This window comes from Halichoerus grypus, chromosome 13 (genome assembly GCF_964656455.1).
Source record: "Halichoerus grypus chromosome 13, mHalGry1.hap1.1, whole genome shotgun sequence".
NCBI classification, from domain to species: Eukaryota; Metazoa; Chordata; class Mammalia; order Carnivora; family Phocidae; genus Halichoerus; species Halichoerus grypus.
The window spans coordinates 73719137-73737559 of NC_135724.1; the positions used below are offsets into that span (position 1 = coordinate 73719137).

General features: G+C 48.7%; 3 protein-coding genes across 6 annotated transcripts in view; 1 reads left to right on the plus strand and 2 right to left on the minus strand.

Annotated features, from left to right (window-relative positions):
- KREMEN1 (kringle containing transmembrane protein 1) overlaps nt 1–4640 on the minus strand; it is a 66250-nt gene extending 61610 nt beyond the window's left edge. Inside the window, exon 1 of one of the 3 annotated variants that reach the window (XM_036123105.2) lies at nt 4437–4640. In XM_036123105.2, coding sequence (XP_035978998.1) covers nt 4437–4533 — 97 coding nt within the window. In that variant the 5' untranslated portion in view covers nt 4534–4640. The remainder of the gene's footprint in view (nt 1–4436) is intronic. The other 2 variants (XM_036123106.2, XM_036123107.2) reach the window with 2 other exon arrangements.
- A 3835-nt stretch (nt 4641–8475) lies between these two features.
- Nucleotides 8476–14515, plus strand: C13H22orf31 (chromosome 13 C22orf31 homolog). The gene is made up of 3 exons (XM_036123057.2): nt 8476–8580; nt 12085–12531; nt 13629–14515. Exons 1-3 carry the CDS (start codon nt 8476–8478, stop codon nt 14064–14066), a joined length of 990 nt encoding a protein of 329 aa, XP_035978950.1. The 3' UTR covers nt 14067–14515.
- A 147-nt stretch (nt 14516–14662) lies between these two features.
- Nucleotides 14663–18423, minus strand: part of ZNRF3 (zinc and ring finger 3) — a 152181-nt gene continuing 148420 nt past the window's right edge. The window contains exon 9 of one of the 2 annotated variants that reach the window (XM_036123083.2): nt 14663–18207. In XM_036123083.2, coding sequence (XP_035978976.2) covers nt 18167–18207 — 41 coding nt within the window. In that variant the 3' untranslated portion in view covers nt 14663–18166. The remainder of the gene's footprint in view (nt 18208–18423) is intronic. The other variant, XM_078060811.1, reaches the window with a different exon arrangement.

Genomic DNA, 18423 nt, shown 5'->3' on the forward strand with positions numbered 1-18423 from the left:
CAGGAGGCAAAAACTCAGGCAAAGGCTACAGATCCAAACTTCCGGCCTCTCTCAAGTGTTTTGCATTAACTGTTCCACAGTACAAACACAATCAACTTGGTATGTTTGAATGCTTCATTTTGTTTTTTCAAAAATGTTTTAATTAAAACAAAATAATCAGCCATGCTAAGCACATTGTTGTTTTTTAAAGGCCACTTTAAAAATGACGACAGTACCATGGAAATAAAATTCAATTGTTTAGGAAAATGACAGAAGTTTGTTTTCTTCTTCTTCTTTTTTATTTTTTTTTCCTGGCTGTTTTTCTGTGTCTCAGGCTGGTGCCACCTGCTGCCTGGGCTTTCCTCTGAGAAACGGATCTCTCAACCGTTTGCTCCAAGCAACATCTGCATAGTTGAACAAACCATGGGCCGGTTCCAAGGAAGACACTATTTTCTGTATGTAGCACACACTGAACCATACTGAATTTCTTTTTAAGGCATTTTTTAAAAGTATTATTAAAGATCCAAATGTACGTGCATGAACTTCCCCTCATGTATCTTTTTTAAGTAAAATATACATAAAATACACCATTTTAACCATTTTTCCTGTATGTCTCTTAAAAATAGTAAACAGCAAAATGTAAAGGGTTCATTTATTCACCAAAACCAGGTCTCCTTTTCACCTTTCCAGACCAGTGAACACTGGAAAAAAAATCAATACATATGGACCTAAAGCACACCTTGGCAAAGTATACCTCAGGCCCAATCTGACCTACTCCCTGGTTTTGTACAGCCCATGAGCTAAGAATGGTTTTTTAAATTTTAAATGATTGAAAATAATCAAAAGAATAATATTTTGTGACATATGAAAATTATATGAAATTTTCAAATTTCAGTGTCCATAAAGTTTTATTAGAACATAGCCATGCCCATTCATTTATATTTGTCTCTGGTGCTTTTGCCCTACAAAGTCAGAGTAGACTAACTGCAACAGAGACAGTACAGAGCCTACAAAGCCCAAATTATTTACTGTCTGGCCTTTAAAAACATGTCTGTCAACACCTGACCTAGAGCCTCATTATAGGACCCCAAATTCTAAACTAAAGATGTTCTATTGCCCATCACCAAAAATACCTAATCTGTATATTGTGAAGTTATTTCAAGCAATACATTTTATCTTCATCATTTATTGCTGTTGCTTCAACTATGCTAAATAGTGATATTATCAATAATATCTATATTAAGTACACCAACTTGCTGTTTATTAGTAGTGAGCCTAAATGAACTTCTTTTTTGCTTTCAGATTTATAAAAGGTTTCACTGCATATCTCAAACATTTAAATAGATTTGTCTAGAGGCCAAAACAAATTTTCATAAAAACATCAGAGTTCTTTGATATCAGGTCAGTTTTTGTTTCTTAAAATACTCAAAGCATAAAAATAATGGGTCGACATAAAAGTATGAAAGCATGTCAGCTCACTTTACTCCTATCAGCCCCTGTGTTGCATTCAGGTAAACTAACATTAATGATGTCCCTAAGAGGGATAGGGCTCTCTACAGTAGGAAGCTCTCACTGTTCACTGAACTCATGGGTTTTATGGCAAGACATACTGCTAACAGGATGAATGCTAGAGGAGGATTTAGAGGAGAATGCGCATCATAAAAGGCGTTCACAGCAAATGTAACCTGAGTTGAGAAGCTCTGTTGGTGCACACCTGACAGCACCCAAATGAAGTGAAAACCCAAGCAGGTAGCTTGCCTTAGGTGGAAAACTCAAATAGCACAATTCTACCCAGACTTCTCTGCTCTTCCTACCTCTAGGCTCTCCCCTACAGGTCAGTAAATTCCAGATGGGAGCCCACTTCAGAGAGCCCATCAGCCCTATGGCCCTGGCTGCCTTCCTCCTTGAAAAGGGAGTCTAGATTCCACTATCAACCTCTGTCTTCCTCCTTATCAGTTGTGAAGAAAGGGAGAGAATCTCAGGAAGAATGGAGAGGAGAAGGGAGATCATTTGGGGTTGGTTATACACTGTAATTAGAACTAGCATTGATGGGGAATGAGCTAACTGTTTTTATAAAGTCAGCATTCAAAAATGCAAACCACCAGTAATTTAAATATTACAAAATTGTGCAGAATATAAGTATTGAAATAATTTTTTCCATCCACAAAATTTTAGAGAAAATTACAGTATCAAAAAATGTAAACTGGTAAGTTTGGCATATCCTCAAGGATTTAAAAAACTAGTAGACAGCCTTGGGACAGGATGTGATGCTTTAGACCATGTGGTATCTCCCTAAAACTGCTTCTGGAACTAAAAAGGAAAAGTCACTAAAGCCCTGGTGTACCTGGATGGTAGGAAAAATTGCTGGTGAGGCTTACTGAGGCAGGAACTTGGGCCACTTATCATAAATCATCTCACAATGGTTATTTATTTGTCCCTAACTCGGACTCCTAAATAAAAGTGCACCAAGGTCTGAAGTTCAAACTGCCTAAGAGCTGCTATATTTGGCCCCTCCTAGCAAAGCAAAGGTGCCTGAGGAGAGAATGCCACCTTCTAACAAACATAAGCAGAGCTGGCTCACTTAACACTTTTTAACAAACACAAGCAGAGCTGGCTCACTTAACTACTACTCTGCCCTTTCCAGAAGGGGAACCAGTTTATTTCCACCCATACCTCTCTCTCCGTAGAGGACATTAAATCCTGACCACACAGATGGCAAAGTGGAGCTGAGGGGTTACTAGGTTACAGCTATGTTGACATATCCTGGCTCTCAGAAAGTTCCTCCTTCATTCCTCACATACAGCAAATAGCAGAAGTGATCAAACTTCTGTAGCAGTTTTTGTAGAAGTCCCCTTGAAAGCTGCCGATCACTCAGAAACCACTTCTTGAGCCTAAGGTTTACAGTACTTGGAGACCCCCTTCTACTGATCTAAAGCCAAGGTTTGCCTTTTACAGGGCTTAATCAGACTGGAAGCTCATAGCAATCGCAGGGCAAATGAGGTGTCTAGCACTTGGTGAACTGTGAAGCACTATAAAAAGTATTATTAAAATATGTTTATTGGCTGCCTTCTATATGTGGGTGTTACCTGCAGTATATCATTTTATCTTCACAACACCAGGCAAAGGGAGTTCTCGCTATCCCTCCTTTACCGATGAGGAAACTGAGGCTTAGAGAGCTGAGTCATGGCCCAAAATCACATAGTAAGTGACAACACCCAGTCCTATCATTTTCACTCATCCAAGCTGGTAAGTAAACAAAGCAACTCTTGAGTTTTCCTTCGGCAACAAAATCCTGTCTTTCCAACATCACAGTCTGCGACTTTGGGTGGAGAACCCTCAGCCGGTTTTCCTACTCCGGCAAACCGGTAATGAACCCTTCCCGTCCCTTTCACGAATGCCCAATTCTCAACACCCAAACAACCTGCAGAGAAATGTAACTGGGCCAGACAACGCCCTCGTGCCTGCTCTTCAACTTGGAAAAAGTTCTGCTGCAAAGAAGGGTGTGTATGGAAGCTAAACAAAGTCCCAGCTTCCATCCTAGTCCAGGACCCCACCTCAGGGAGACATGTCCTTGGCCTTGGCCTGGGGAGTGGGTGACCCTGTTTAAAGTGTAGGATTACCCGGGAAATGGGGCTCTGCATTGCGCTTTCGGGATAAGCACCCTAAGATCTGTAGGGGAGGCTTCCCATCACCCCTTCTTTTCCTCTCTCCAAGCAAGGCCCGCACCTGAGTTTTGGGAGGCTCAAAGCGGCCCGGGAGGTAAAGAGGAGTCCCGGCTGGATACAGCGGGTCGTCCCGCCACCCGGACCTGCCTCTTGCAGGGCGGGCAAGTCAACTCGACTCCTCGCAAGGCAGAAAGTAGTGTCGGGCAAGCGGACGCAGCCCGGAACGGGGCAGAGAGGCTGGTTGTCCGCTGCGCTCGCCTCCGCACCAGCTCCTGAGCCGGGAGGCGCGGGGCGCGGGGGCGTCGCCGTGGGGCTTGCGGAGGGGATCCTGGCCCCGGGGGAGTCGCTGAGGGGCTTGGGGAGGGGGTGTAGCGTCTCGAGGCGGGGTGCGTCGCTGAGAGACAGGGCAGGATCCCGGGAGGTGCTGGGGCAGAGGGGGCATCCCGGCCCGGGGGGAGTCGCTGAGAAACTTGGGCAGGGGGTCCTGGGTCCTCAGGCTGAGGAGACGACCCAGCCCAGGAGGCCTAGCTGGGGAGTTTGGCTAAGGGATCCCGGGAGTAGGTCCTGAGGCAAAGAGGGCGCCCGGCCCCGGGGGGCGTCACTGAGGGACTGGGGGGGAAGCCCCGGGTTCTGAGGCGGGGGACCGCCCCGGCCGGGGGGCGTCGCTGAGAGGCTGGGAGAAGGAGTCCCGGGAAGTAGGAGCTAGGTGGTTGGGCCCCCCCAGGCGGGCCGGCCCGCGTCGCCCCTCAGGCGAGCTCCGCGCAGGGCGGGCGCCGGGGCTCGCTCACTCACCGGGTCCGGGGCCGAGGCCGGGGCTGGGCGCGGGCCGGGCCGCCAGCGTGAGCGCGGCGGCGGAGAGCAGGGCGAGGCGGGCGGCGGGCGGCGCCATGGGCCGTCAGTGCGGGGCCCCGGGGCGCGGCCCGGGGGAGAGGGGGCAGCGCGGGGAGCCGGGGGCGGCCATGGGAGCGGGACGCGGGGCTCGGGCGTGGCCCCGCCCCGGCCCGCCCTCCCCAGCGCCGCCACCGCCCCGGCCGTGCGGGGCCCGCCCGGCTCAGCCCCGAGACCCGAGGGGCGGAGCCGACTGCGCACGCCCTCCCCTCCCGGTGCGCGCGCCGCGCCTGCCACTCACGCCCCAGGCTCCGCCCACACTCCCTTCCACACCTGGGCCCGCCCCCACGGGGCACGTTATTGGTCCGACCGAGGGGCGGGGCCAGCAGGTGAGGGGCGGGGTCCGGGGCTCCGCCTCCCAGTGCCCACGCGGAGCTTTGGCTAGGTTGGAGCAGGCCGGGCGCCCAGTGACCCTTGCTCCACCCTCACTCAGGTCGTGACCTACAGCGCGGGCTCAACCGCAGCGGTAATAATCAGAACAGCAGTTTGCAAACCGCTTTTCCCTGCTTGGCTCAACGTAGTAGTTTAAAAAAGAGCGCTCTGGAATCACTCTGTCCGGGTTCACATTCCACGCGGTCACCTGTAAGACCTTGAGCAGGTTTAAGAAAAAATAGCTCTCTTACCTCAGTTTCTTCATCTGTTAAATGGGGGCGTTGATAGCATACTCCCAAAGCAGTTGTACTAAATGAGGCAATGCATGGAAACTTTTACACGCGCACAGTAGGAGCTTAGTAAATATTGAGTTCCTTCTACCATCCCAGTTCTTGCAGCCACAAAGGAGGCAGCATATTGAACCCTGGTTCCGAATCCTATCGCACATCCTTTGTCAACTGGGGCAAGTTTCCTGCTCTGTCTGAGCTTCACTCATCTGCAAAATGGGAATAATACAAGGCCGTCACAAGATTAGATGAGATAGAAGAAAGTAAAGCGCCCAGCATAGAGTCCGGAAGTGGATGGGGCAATGAAGCTTTCTTACAGACTGGGGTACTGAGGCCCAGAGAGCGCGTGACTGAAACTCTCGGGCCCCCGCCCCCAAGGTCTTCCCCGGCTGCACTCTGGGTCTGTCCCGGGCCTCCCTCCTCCCCCGCACTCCCCCAGGCAGAGGAGGTTTTCCTTCTGCTCCCGCCTAAAGCACCGCGGCGACGCCCCTCGGGGCAGGTCTGGGCGGCGCGCCGGCCGCTTTCAAGTCCCTGGTCCCGGGCTTGCAAGTGCGGGCCTGTGCCCTGCGCGGCGGCGGGAGCTTCTGCCCTCCTGTGCAGACTCGCCGCACCCAGAGCGGGGCTGGGGCGGTCCCTGCCCTGCGGGCTCCGGGGCCCGCCTTAGGTACGCGGGCCCTTGCGCCCCCTCGCCCACTCCCAGGGTCTGCTTCCCCACAACCTGCTCCCCAGCTGTTTCCAGGACCGGGCCCCAAAGGTTCAGATACCTCCCACGAGGCCTCTCAATCTTGGTCCCTCTCCACCCACACGACCCAGAGCCACGGCAAGAAGAATCTTGTTCACTCATTGTTTTCACTGTCTCTTTCCTGAGCTCAGGGATCCTCTTGGGCTCCTTATTGGCTCAAGGGGACACCCCTCACCCAGTGCCCAACTCCCCCCCCCATCCTCCACATCTCACCTGGTGTCTCCAACTCACCCTCTCCTCTCTACCATCTTGGACCCTTTCCACCTCCAAAACCACCTTCCTCCAGCAGGACCTGAGAACTCTTCACCTGTAACATGCGTCCTTGAAGGTGCAGGCAGGAGGAGCACCTTGAAGGAGAATGAAATGAGAACAGCAGGTGAAAACATCAGCCCAAAGCAGACACTCAATAAAGGCGAACCTTCCTCCATTCAACAACTATTCAGTGAGGAACATACCCAGAGCACCAATAAGACAAGCTGGTCCCTTCCTTCTAGAAATAATATGAATTTCAGAGAGCAAAAAGTTCTACAGAGACAAGCAAATGATGATGACAGAGAATGGTCTGTGAATTGTTTTAAACAGAGTGCAGGGAAACATAGTAGCAAAGCAGGACACAGCTCTCCACAGTTTACAAGGTTCTTTGGCATCTCATCCTGGTTTCTGAGGAGGAAATAGGAAGGCGCAGACAAGAGGTTCAAAATAGGGTTTATGTGGCCAAGTCTGGGGATTTATGCCTCCTGATAGTAGCTTCAGCCTGTCCTGCCCCCCTGCAGGAAAACACTCCTGCTGAGTGGGTACCAGCCCCTCCCTTCGGTTGGTTCTCTTGGCCTTGTGTCCAACCAGAATCCAGAATGGGCTATGTAATTTGCAGGGCTGGGTGAGAAATTAAACTGGGGGTCCCTTGTTCAAAATGATTAAGAATTTTAAGATGGCTATGATGGAGCGTTAAACCAAGTGTGGGGCCCTTCGGACTTGGGGGACGTGACACAGGTTGCCCACCCCACGAAGCTGGCTTGTACAACAGAACTCAGATACAGTGTGCAAGCCCCTCTCCCGCTGGCTGCTCTAAGGAACATCCCTCTAGCCTTCCCTAGGCCTCCCTCCCCTCTCTGCTAGCTTAAAGCCCAGCACAGGAAACAGTGCACAGAGGCTAAAAATATAGCCTAGTGGGTCTAGGTCAGGGCACTTAACAGCTCAAGGTCTTTGCTCAGTTACGTGGTCCCGGCCCCTGGCAAGAAGAAGCCTAAGATATTCATTTCAATGCTTCACATGCCTCAGTCGCTTAGCGGATTTATTTCATGGAGAGAGTGAGGACATTGACTGCAGCCCCTGGGCCTCCAGGAAAATGTTGGTGTCTGTCTGTTTGCCTACTTAATGCTCTGCAGTCAAGCCCTTCAATTCCTCTGAGGGCAGCAGGATTGGCCAAGAAGCTGGGAGAGCTCAGCTGGTGGAGTTTAGGGGATCCTGGTATCTTTGAAACTCCCGCTGGAATAATTTCTGCTCAAAAGGCACCATGTTGTGGAGAGAGCCCTGGGTAAGGAGCCCGATTCTAATAACAACGAGAGCAAACATTTACTGAGGACGTTGCTAAACTCTAGGCAGGGTATGGTGCTTGCCGTCACACTTCACACAATGCTTCCAGTAGCCCTAGGAGAAAGGCACCCTCACCACCTCCCTCATACGGAGAGGTTGAATGGCTTGCCCAAAGGTCACATAGTGGCGGAGCTGGGCTTTGAACCCAGGCGGTGGGACTCCAGGACTAGATTCCTACATTGGTGAATTGCCTACTTGTCCTTCTGGGATTCTGGCAACAAATACTTACCGAGTGGTCCAGGGGCACGATTAGGGTGAGGCAAGTGAGGCATTCACATCGGGTACACAACTTTAAGGGGCCCAAAAAACTCAGTAATCAAGATAAATAAATAAATATTATTTAATAAGTTGTAAAATATACTAAATGTATTTCATAAACATTATTTCAATGCAATATCTTTAAGAAGATAAATTAGTGCCCTCCCAAAATTCATGCTGCACGAAATATCAAGAATCTTTAGCCTCTGGCTCGGCTCAGCACTGTACTGTTACCGATCCTGTCTCAGATTTCTGAGTCAGAAAGCTAATGATGGGAAACTCAAGAGAAGTAATGGTTTGCTTGTTCTGATGGGGATAAGGGAAACGAAGGAATTTCGTTTTGAACGTAATCAATCAGAGGCATCCAGGTGGCCCCATCAGAGAACTGAGTCCGGTGGGAAGGGGTGCCAGGGTGAGCAGGGCACCCTTATTTCACATACTTGGCCCATGATAGGTGCGCGTTCAGCACATGTGGTTTAAATCACTGGTCCTCTGAGTTTGCATCACGGTTCAGGAATCTTCTCAAATTCTCTCATCCAAAGTTTTTCTCTTCTTTCCTAAACCTTCTACATCACAAACCTCAGATACGTTCCCACGTGGGTGTGGAAGTTTACTGCTTGGGTATTAAAATAAAAACATCTTCCGAGGAAATTAGAAACAACTAAATTCCACTAGAATTTGGGGATGGGGCATGAAGGGGGAAGACGAGAATAATTATGAATTGGCTCAATTTCCTCGTTATCAACGGACCTTCCAGAAGGAGAATGGGAGCAAAGAGGAATCAAAGAGAAGAAAGGTAGTAGTCAAGGAAAGAAAGAAGAAGAAAGATTATAGGAGCTAAAAATATGGTGAGGAAAGCTTGGCCAGGCATCAAAGAAGGGCAGATGTGTTTCCAAATAGAAGTGGTGGTTTAGATATGTCAGGAAGTACTGCTCCAAACGATCGGTGGAAAATAAAGGCTATTTAGACTGAGCTCAGCGGAATAAAAAGGTTCATTGGAGAATCAAACTGAGGAATAGTCCTTTCAACTACACCGAAGCCCTGCTGCCTCAACCCCAGGTTCTCTGGACCAAGTGTTGGCACTAATGGTGGAAACTCTTGCCATAGTCTCGGGACCCTGGACCAAATAGAGTCTTTCCATCTTGACTTTATAATTCTGAACAATCTCTGTTAAAGACCAGTCACTTTCCTTAGTATATCCTCAGGTACCCTCTTTCCTTGCCATCTCAGGAAGCACGAGATATTCCGGGCAACTCCCACAACCAGGGGGAAATGTAGCTCCTGTAAATATAGCACTTCTGTGAGGTTGAGGTATCTGACAAATGTTTAGTGAAGGTGGATCCTGGGAAGAGAAATGTCATGCTACCCAAGTCAGATCAGAATCATTCCCCACTTCAAGAGGCTCATTGCTTGGCCTCATGAAGGACCCGAGATGAGGTTCATATCAAATGTTGAGTTATGTCACTCATACCGCGGGCAACAGGGGCTCAAGAAAGGGTCAGCTGAGCGAATGGGCCACAGTAATAATATTAACAAGAACATTTATTGAGGCTTCCTATGTGCCAGGAGCCATACCGAGGGCCTCCCATGCTTTGTCCCATTTCATCCTCACAGTGATCCTGGGGTTCGCACTGTTACTATCCCCATTTCACAGATGAGGAGAGTAAGGTTCAGAGATGTGAATTCACTTGCCCATCGAGAAATGGATCTGGGATGTCAACTCGGGCAGACCACCTCGTGAGCCCAGAGAAGATCTCATGTCAAGGATAGGACTAGAACTGGGCCCAGGGGTGGTATGTGGATGGGCTGACCAGATGAGAGGCAAAGCATCACAGTGATAGCTCCGAGTGGTGAAGAGCAAGGGTGGTGTAGACCTTGGTTGAGACCAGCCTTTGTTGGTTACTAGGCTTTGGGATCTGGGGCATGGTTCTCGAGCAGCTTGTGCCTCAGTTTCTTCATCTGTAAAGTAGGGCTGGTGACAGTGCCCAAACTCGTAAGACTGTTGGTGGCATTTCATGAGATGATGCTTGGGAAGTGCCTGGAACAGTGCCTGGCTTATGGCAAGCATTTGATAAATTCAGATTTTACTGATGTAGGAGGAATAATAGCACAAGCCACGTTACCCTGGGTCAGTTCTAAGGAGCATGGGGGTTACCTACTGGGAGTGAGTTACACTGCAGGGGGAGGAGGCAGATTTTGATTGAAGTTAAGAGTGTGAACAGCTCTGTGCCGGAAGAGGGAGATTCAGCACGTTCCTCAGAGTCTGAGTGGTGTCACCTGGCCAGGCATTGAGTAAAGGCCTAGGAAAGTAAATACAACAGATGAGTATCTGGAAAGAGGAGGTGTGGGAAGGCCAGCCTCGAGAGGAGAAACAGAAGAGCTACTCCCAGGATTCCTTTCTTGCCCGGGAGTTCCCTTCTGTCCCTGCCAACACAGGGCAAAGGCAGACAGTGGCCCAAGAGCCTGGTGCTGCCCCTCCGGGATTCACCAGCTTTGAAAGGATGCTTGCCTGCCCAATCTCCAGACATGCGCAAAGCCTTCCCAGAGACAAACCCTTTTCCAGCACCCTGCTCTAAAACTGACCCACCTCTCGGGAGGTGAGGCCAGGGCTCCCCACTGAATGGGCCCCATTGTCCTCCCAAGCGTCTGTGGGTCCAGATGCCTTTGGCCTGGGGGTGGTTCCACCGCGGCGCGGTGCGGTCTGCCTGCAGACTTTGATTCACTCCTGGGACAACACTCAGAAAAATCAAACAGGCAACACATACAATTCCAGGAGCTCCTGCCAGCCTCATACTCTGTTTTTCCATCACTCCCCTCTCCTCCCCCTCAGGAGGGAGCCTCCTTTGGCATTTTGTGTATAAAAACTCAAAACCACCAACAGGACAAGCACCTGATAAGGAGCGAGGCATTGCCCAAGAGTTACCAGGAAGAAGCGTCTTTGTTCCTGTTTCAAGCCCTTGACACTGCTAACAGCTCTAATTACTGAATTTGCCATGGGATGTAAAATAAAACCGCATTCCAGAAACCATGTAGTCTCCCGGGGAGAGACATGTAGGGAGAGGTGCCCAGGGCGGCAGGAACGTGTTCTTTCATTTCTGGTCCCTAACCTTGGCAGCTATTCTGAGAATGTAACAGTACCTTCTTTATGTGCACGGACGGAGAAGGCCACTTTTGCACATGTAAGGATCTATCTCACTACCTGCATCCACAACCACAGTCTGCATCTTTGACTCCCGTTGCGTGCAAAGCAATGCTTCTTAAGAACGTTAGGACCTTCCTAATTCACCCAAGCCCTTCTGGAGGGAAATGAGCGCTTCGCCAGCTCCTGAGGCTGCAAGCACAACAAAATAGAACTTCTTCCAGCCTAATTTAACTATAAAATCTGATGATGTAACACCCACCCACCCCCACATCACAAACCAAAGTGACATCACAAATACTAGAGATCATGGTTCAAAACTGCCTGCGTGTGAGCCAAAAATCTAAACAAACTGCAATTTGCTCATACATGACTGAGGCAGAGAAAGACAGGTGACTAGAAATATTAAAACAAACCAAAGCAAAACAACAGCAACAATCAAAAAAAGCAAAAGAGAAAAAGGGAAAAGGAAATACATATTTCTTCCCCCTACTAAGCTAGCTAAAATAAAATTTAAGGCAACCGAAATAATGGTAAGGTGATTTTATTTTTTTTATAGATGACATTTCTTAGAAGGCCAGGTCTCTTTAAGTGTGTGATTCTAATTCTATCCAAATTGTTCTCTTGTTCTCGGCTGGTCCCAGGAAACGGAGGTCTGCATCACTTACGTTGAGCTTTTGCCTTTATGGGCCCCAGTATTTCCCTGTTGAGCAGCCTTTCTTGGCTCATGGTGGTCTGGTTAGAAAGTGTGTTCAGGGTTTGGCAGAACTTCACGTGGTGTCATTTCTGTCTTGCAGCCTGGTCGAGGGGTGACTAGAGCTCCTATAGGAATCACAAATGATCCCATCCCCATTCCTTTCCTGCCACGGGTCCCTAAGCCTTGCAGCAGACAGGAATTGTCTTTGATTCCTTGTAAATGCTCCCCAAACCTCTGCTTCCAGCCCAAGCATTGCTGTGTGCTTTGAGAGCCTGAATATCATCGTGACCTTGTTTCCTCACTTGGTACAAGATGCTCTGGTGAGCAGGAGAGCGGATGGATAGATTTCTGAGAGCTGCATAGAAGGAATGATGTGTAAAACATTGTTTGTATTAGGCCTTCTAGTCTCTGCTTGAGAACTGATCTCTTTTTTTTTATTCCTTTTTCTCCCCTTGTAATTCTAGCATCCCATCTATGTGAGACGAGACCCCAGCATCCCCACCTATGGGCTCCGTCAGTCTATCTTGCTGAACACCAGGCTTCAGGACTGCTATGTGGACTCAAGGACCCTCACCAACATCTGGACGGCCAGGATGTGTGCAAAGCAGAACATCAATACCCCAGCACCCAGGACCACCTCTTCTTGGGAAGTTGTAAAGGATCCCTTAGTCGCCAGTTCGTTCTCCCTGATTAAGCTGGTGCTCAGGCGACAACTGAAGGATAAATGTTGCCCAGGACCAAGCAGGTTTGGAGAAGCAAAGCCCTCGAAGAGATTAAAGTCCAAGGACAATTTGGCAATAAGAGCCACGCCGCGGGGCAGGATAAGAAACTCCATTGGTTCCAAGGGCAGACGGCCAGTGGGGCAGCGCCCCGGCTCACCGAGGCTCAGGAAGCCGGCAGGAGGCATCAAGGTACCGGGGTGGAGAAAACCTGATGGAGTGGGGACAGGGCAATGTAAGTGCGGGAACACTTAACGCTTAAGAGATTTATACGGGGGGAAGGAAACCCTAAAGTTAAAGACAGGATTGTGGAGGTGGGGCTGGGGGCAGCGGCATGATGTAATGGAGAGAGTACCCGATCTGGGCTCGCGCCGTTTACACTCTGCCTAGTTCTCCAGGAGGATGGAGTGGCTTTCATAAACACTTGACGTGAAGGGAAAATAAGGGTGGGAAAGGCCCGGAGATGGGCGGTGCCTTAGGCACACACACCCAAACACCGGAGGTGAGCCTTAGATCTTGCCATGAACTTCCACCTGGGGAACCTGACGTCCGGAGAGGTCCAGCACTCCACGGGGCCGGCAGAGCTCAGAGTGCCCCCTGGAGCTAGGCTGTCCTGCTCCAAGTCCCGGCTCTCACTGTAACTGAGGACAACCGTGGGCTTAGCCTCTTCGCTCTCTGTCATCTACAAAATGGGGAAAACGGCCTCACCCCCATAGGGTTTCATGAGGGTTGAGTTAATACAATACACAAGGTGTTTGAACAGAACCTGGCGCAGAGGAAATGCCTAAGATCCTTCGTGGCATTCAGTAGAGGACACTGTGGTTAAGAACCTTCTCACCGTGCCGACTTGGGCCAAACAAATCCAGTTACCTTGCCTTTAAAACGGTCTCCTGCTGGCGCACGTGGGTGGCTCAGTTGGTTAAGCGACTGCCTTCGGCTCAGGTCATGATCCCGGAGTCCCGGGATCGAGTCCCGCGTCGGGCTCCCTGCTCGGCGGGGAGCCTGCTTCTCCCTCTGACCCTCCCCCCACATGTACTCTCTCTCTCATTCTCGCTCTCTCAAATAAATAAATAAATAAACCTTAAAAAACAAAACAAAACAAAAAAAACGGTCTCCTGCTGACCTTACAGGGTTATGGGGAATATATGAAGGAATTCAGGGAACCAGAACACGCTAGACAAATGGCGGTGGTGGCTGGAACCAAGACACTGGGACATAAATCCCAGATAATTATTCGGAGCTCCCTTCTCAAGTTTTAGCTTTGACTTCTCTGCTTTCTTCCTGGCTAGAGTAAAGAAAGTTCAAAGGAGAAAAAAGTAACCGTCTGCCAAGATCTTGAGAGCAGATATGCTGAACACGTGGCTGCCACCCAAGCACGACCCGGGGACACTGGGACAGCGGCCTGGAAGGGCCAAGCGTTGCTTCCCGAAGCCAGAAAGAGACAGCACTTGTCGGAGGACAAGCTAACCATCCACGGCCTCCCCGCAGAGGGTTACAGGGCTCTGTACCACTCGGTGGTCGAGCCAATGCTGTGGAATCCTTCCGGGACCCCCAAGAGGTACAGCTTGGAGCTGGGCAAGGCCATCAAACAAAAGCTCTGGGGGGCTCTGTACAGCCGGGCTGCCACTCCTCAAGGGGCCCAGGACCCACTGCCTGGCCGGAAGCAGCTGGGGGTCCACGAGGAGCCTGTGCCCAAGAAATGGCCCAAATTAAAGAGTGAGAAATAGGAACGGGAGCTCACGGGGTTAGGATATTCTCTGCTAGATGTCTGAAAAATAAACACCACTTTGCACCTTCCACATAATCTCGGAGTGCTTTACAAATTAGTAACTGCCTCCCTGGGAAGTAAGACAAATGGGTACGAGATTCATTTCATACCGGTGGCCCTTCTCCACTCTCATGATTAGGTCATGTCAAGGGCTAGATGCTTGGGGCTCTTTTCCCTACGAGCCCCTTTCCTTAATAGGGGTTTGAGGGTCTCTCGGTCTTCCAAGGCAGGAAAAAGCCAGGCAGACGAAGTCAACGGCCCATGTTCCTCATTTTTAAAAAAGCGGACTATTGTTTCCCTCACAGCCTCCACATAGGGCTGAGCAGAAAAGCCACTACCGTCTCAAGGACATAATCCCACCCGTTCTCTATCAGACGCTCTCTCAGGATAGCACCCCAGGCCCCAACAACACGAACTCTACTTTACCAGGGGAGGACATCCTCCAGACGCTTACGCGAACAAGGCGGAAGACTTAAAGGCACTTCGTCGTGCAAACCTCTCCTTGGTGGGATCTGTAGACCTTTACCAAACAGAGCAATGACAACATGTAACACATACTTGATAAAATTGTATTTTTTTTTTTTTTTACAGTCATTTGTACAATTTGTTACAAAACCATAGAAGACTACAACTTGTTTGAAATCATTTTTGGTCGGCAAATATGTAAAATCTGTGTGCAATTATCATGTATTTACAGGGCCTCATGTTAGTCATTTTCAATGATTATTCCAACAATGTCACACTCTCAACATAAGACATGGCTTAAGATAAATATATTAGTAAATAAATATTCTGAGAACATATTTCCATAAATGAAATGTGCTGCTATACACATACAGAATATACATAAGTTGTTTTCTAGCCTTTAAAACATTTAAAAAAATGGTAATGTTGGAGAAGGAGCCCTTAGACCATTTTATTACAAAATCTTTACAGCAAAGTCTTTACAAAATATCTTTTAAGTGCTATGGGAGAAATTAAAAAAAAAAAAAACATTTCAAAATAGTGTCTTGTTAGACCAACACAATAGTTTATATAAAGAATAGAAAAAGGCAGGTCTGTTTAAAAAATAATACTCTGATTAGTAATTATTTTTTAGACCTCATTTTAAAAGCATTAGTCCTGCATGAGCTTTGAGTAGAAACTAGCAGCACATAAGGGGGGGTCTGAGTGGTGGGACAGCAGATCGGGCTTTATAAAATGGCTTGGGTTTCAAGAGAGGTGGGAGAGATTGAGAGTCAGAGCCAGCATAAAGAGGTACCTTGTTGATCAGAACTCCCAAACCCCCATTTTTTAACTGGTTCCAGTACTCTTCAGTTTACATGGCTATCCCATACCCAGGGCTGGGCCATGGGACCGGGCCTAACAGTCACACTCCGGCTTGGGGGGTGGGGTGGGGTGGTGATTCTCAATGGAAAATGTGATGCTCCCAGTTTCCAAGGCTATAAGACCCCAACAGACCACTGAGAGGCCCCCGACAAAGGTACTGGTCCTCATTACCAGAGTCTTACAGCTTCAAAGAAGACATTTCTTTTGACTTGAACGGCGAGGCAAGAATATAGCTGGTTACTATATTCTGGTGACCTCCCTGTCTGGTGGGCCAACAGAAATTTAAGACAATGGCTGATATTTAAAGTTTTAACATTTTCATTTTTCTGCTTCTACTGCCCTGTAAACTACAAAAATGTGTTTCTTTTGCCATCTGTAATTATTGCTCTTTCAAATGAAAATTGGACACATTTATTTTAATAAGCCCCGTGGAAGCCACATTATCTACTCATCTATTTATTGCTTAAGGCCGTTGAGGAGTAGTTTCCCAGACCAGGCTAAAGAAAGCCACTTTGGGGGTATGGTTTCAGGCAAAGGAGAGAGAATACGCACTCAAAGGCATTAAAAACAAAGCAAAACAAAAAAAAAAAACACAAAACCACAAACAACAAAAATCTCAACAATGAGAAGCTGCTTTTTTTGCAGTTTATGTTAGAAGCCACCCCCGCCCCCCGCACCCCTTCCCTAAAACCACGTAATGCAAGCTGTTGTCCTCAGCAGCTGCTACTCCTGGCCCGAGAAATAAAGGCGGCCCGGATCACATGTCGACAGCTTAGACGCTTCTCACACCCTCGCCAACAGGTGTGCTGGGCATAGACCCGGGGGGAGCAGCCCCCAGGGACGGTACCTCAGAGGCTGGAGGACAAATCTCACCGCACTGAGTTCCTAAATGGCAAATGGCTCGATCGTTTCATGCTGGAATTTCTTTCAAAGCCTGGCTAGAAGTAGGTATATTTCCTCATCATAGACTGGGTTAAAAAGAAAAAAAAAAAAAAAAGCAAAAAGGATTGGGATACAGTGCGATTCTCAGTCAAAAATATTCTCGTGTGGACCCTGGCCTGACTGGAGAGGGGTCATCACTGTCTTTGATGGCAACCCTGGGCGGTCTCTATTTCCCCACTATACGGGGCGGGGGGGAGGGGGCAAGGTGGTGAGGTTCCTGTTCTGCAAATGAGCATTTCAGATGACAATAAATGAGTAAGATGAGTAAAAGTGACCAGAGGAGTTAGTCAACACAAGGGCTAATGGGTTTATTTTCTTCTTAAAAAAACAAAAACAAAAACAAAACTTTCTTAAGAACAAGAAGTACATTGGACAAAAAGGATGACAATCCCTGATCTGAAATAGCTTTAAATAGATTCTCCCTTTTACAATGGAAACATCTTTTTAAAAAATGGTTTGGGTTTTAAAACTCTCCCTCCCTCTTGGAAACAAGAACAGCAAAAGGCTGGAAAAATATACAAAAGCCTACCCTTTGGGGCTAAACTATCTGATAGTCTCTTTCTCTGTCTCATGGAGAATCAATACGTAATAGTGCATTAGGTAGAAAGGATAGTAGACGTTTGCAGGCGAGATGAGCAACTTCAGCCATGAGGCAGAGGGCTGAATAACCCTGAAGCGGTGCTTCCAGAGGGAAATGGGATGGGAAATGTATCATTCAGACGGAGCTCGGTGCTGACCCTGTGGGGTCCCCAGGAAGGCAGCCCAAGGACACCGGCTGCGCCCACACGGACCCATGGGCACAGGTGCGCTCTAGCGCCCTCTGTCCCTTCTCTGGGTTATGAGAGCACTTTCCACCCCCCAGACACTAAGGCCGCAAAACTACATTCCTCCTGGGTGTCTGTCCCCACACACCCCTTCAAACCATTTCTGCAGCCAGTGGTAGGAAGCCCGACTTCAGGATTGTGAACTCTGTCCTTTTACCCAAGACGATGACCCGAAGGGACAGACTGAGGAACACTGGGCTGAATCGTCCCTGTCACCCTGGGGCTTGCGTAGCGATGGCTTGTCCCAGCTCCTCAGAGCTGCAGACCTTCCGCCCTATCCCTAGCTGTTCCCGTCAGCTGCCCACACGTGTGGGCTGGAGAGGTACGGCTTCTGAGAAGACCCGAAACTTTGTACGTTGGGATTTGCCACAAGAAAGAAAGAGGCAGCATTGCATTGTTCCTCAGAGTTTGTACCCATATCAACTAGCTTTACTTCAAGTTTCTGGTTCATTTTCTAAGGCAGGTGTAGCCCTGAGCTTTTCAAAGGCCTGAGCTCCCTCCAGGGAGACAACAGTATCTACACATGATGTGGTTCAATTAATGCAGCAGTGATTTCTTTTTTTTTTTTTTTTCAGCAAAAGTTGGCGGCTAGGGTTCTTTAAAATATATATTTAAATAACTTTTTACATTTACATATAATATCTTAAAAAACAAAGCACAGAACTCAATCCCACACACCTCAGAACCCCAAGCACACACACTTTACAAAACAGAATATACCATGTTATCAAAAGAGGCAAAAGACTCAGAGAATTTCGTCTGTTGGTTTGTTAATGGAGGGGTGGGGGCAGTCTGCCATAGGTGGCTCACATTTTGGGTTGAGAAGGAGGGCTCGCTTTATTACCACTTTTGTGTGTTTTGTCAAAGCTAAAAAAAAAAAAATCTTTTTTTTTTTTTTTCTGAAGGAAGTCAGAGCTTGGAGTCTCCATACAGTCCCCATTTCCACGGAAGATTCCTTCTGAGCTCAGGCTCCCGTGCCGCCGTCTGCTGGGGGAGATCTCTGTCCTAGAGAGAGAGACAAATCATCAAGGGGACAGAACTGGCACAACACACAGGGTCCAGGCAGGGGACTTGGGTGCCCATCCCCAGTGTTACAGGCTCTCAGGGAGTGACAGCTCACACCACCAGACGGACCGTGTACAGGGCAAAGGGCTGAAGCAAAGCTCCTTTGCTGAGAGATCCTCCTGCTGTGCTGGGGGCACGAGTGCCTCCCAGCCAGGC

Excerpts from the sequence above, each read along its gene's own strand:
- C13H22orf31 (XM_036123057.2), top strand. The coding sequence starts at position 8,476 with ATGAAGGGGGAAGACGAGAATAATTATGAATTGGCTCAATTTCCTCGT. Across the intron at positions 8,581-12,084 it reads AGGAATCAAAGAGAAGAAAG|CATCCCATCTATGTGAGACG; the intron begins GTAGTAGTCAAG and ends TTGTAATTCTAG. Across the intron at positions 12,532-13,628 it reads AGCCGGCAGGAGGCATCAAG|AGTAAAGAAAGTTCAAAGGA; the intron begins GTACCGGGGTGG and ends CTTCCTGGCTAG.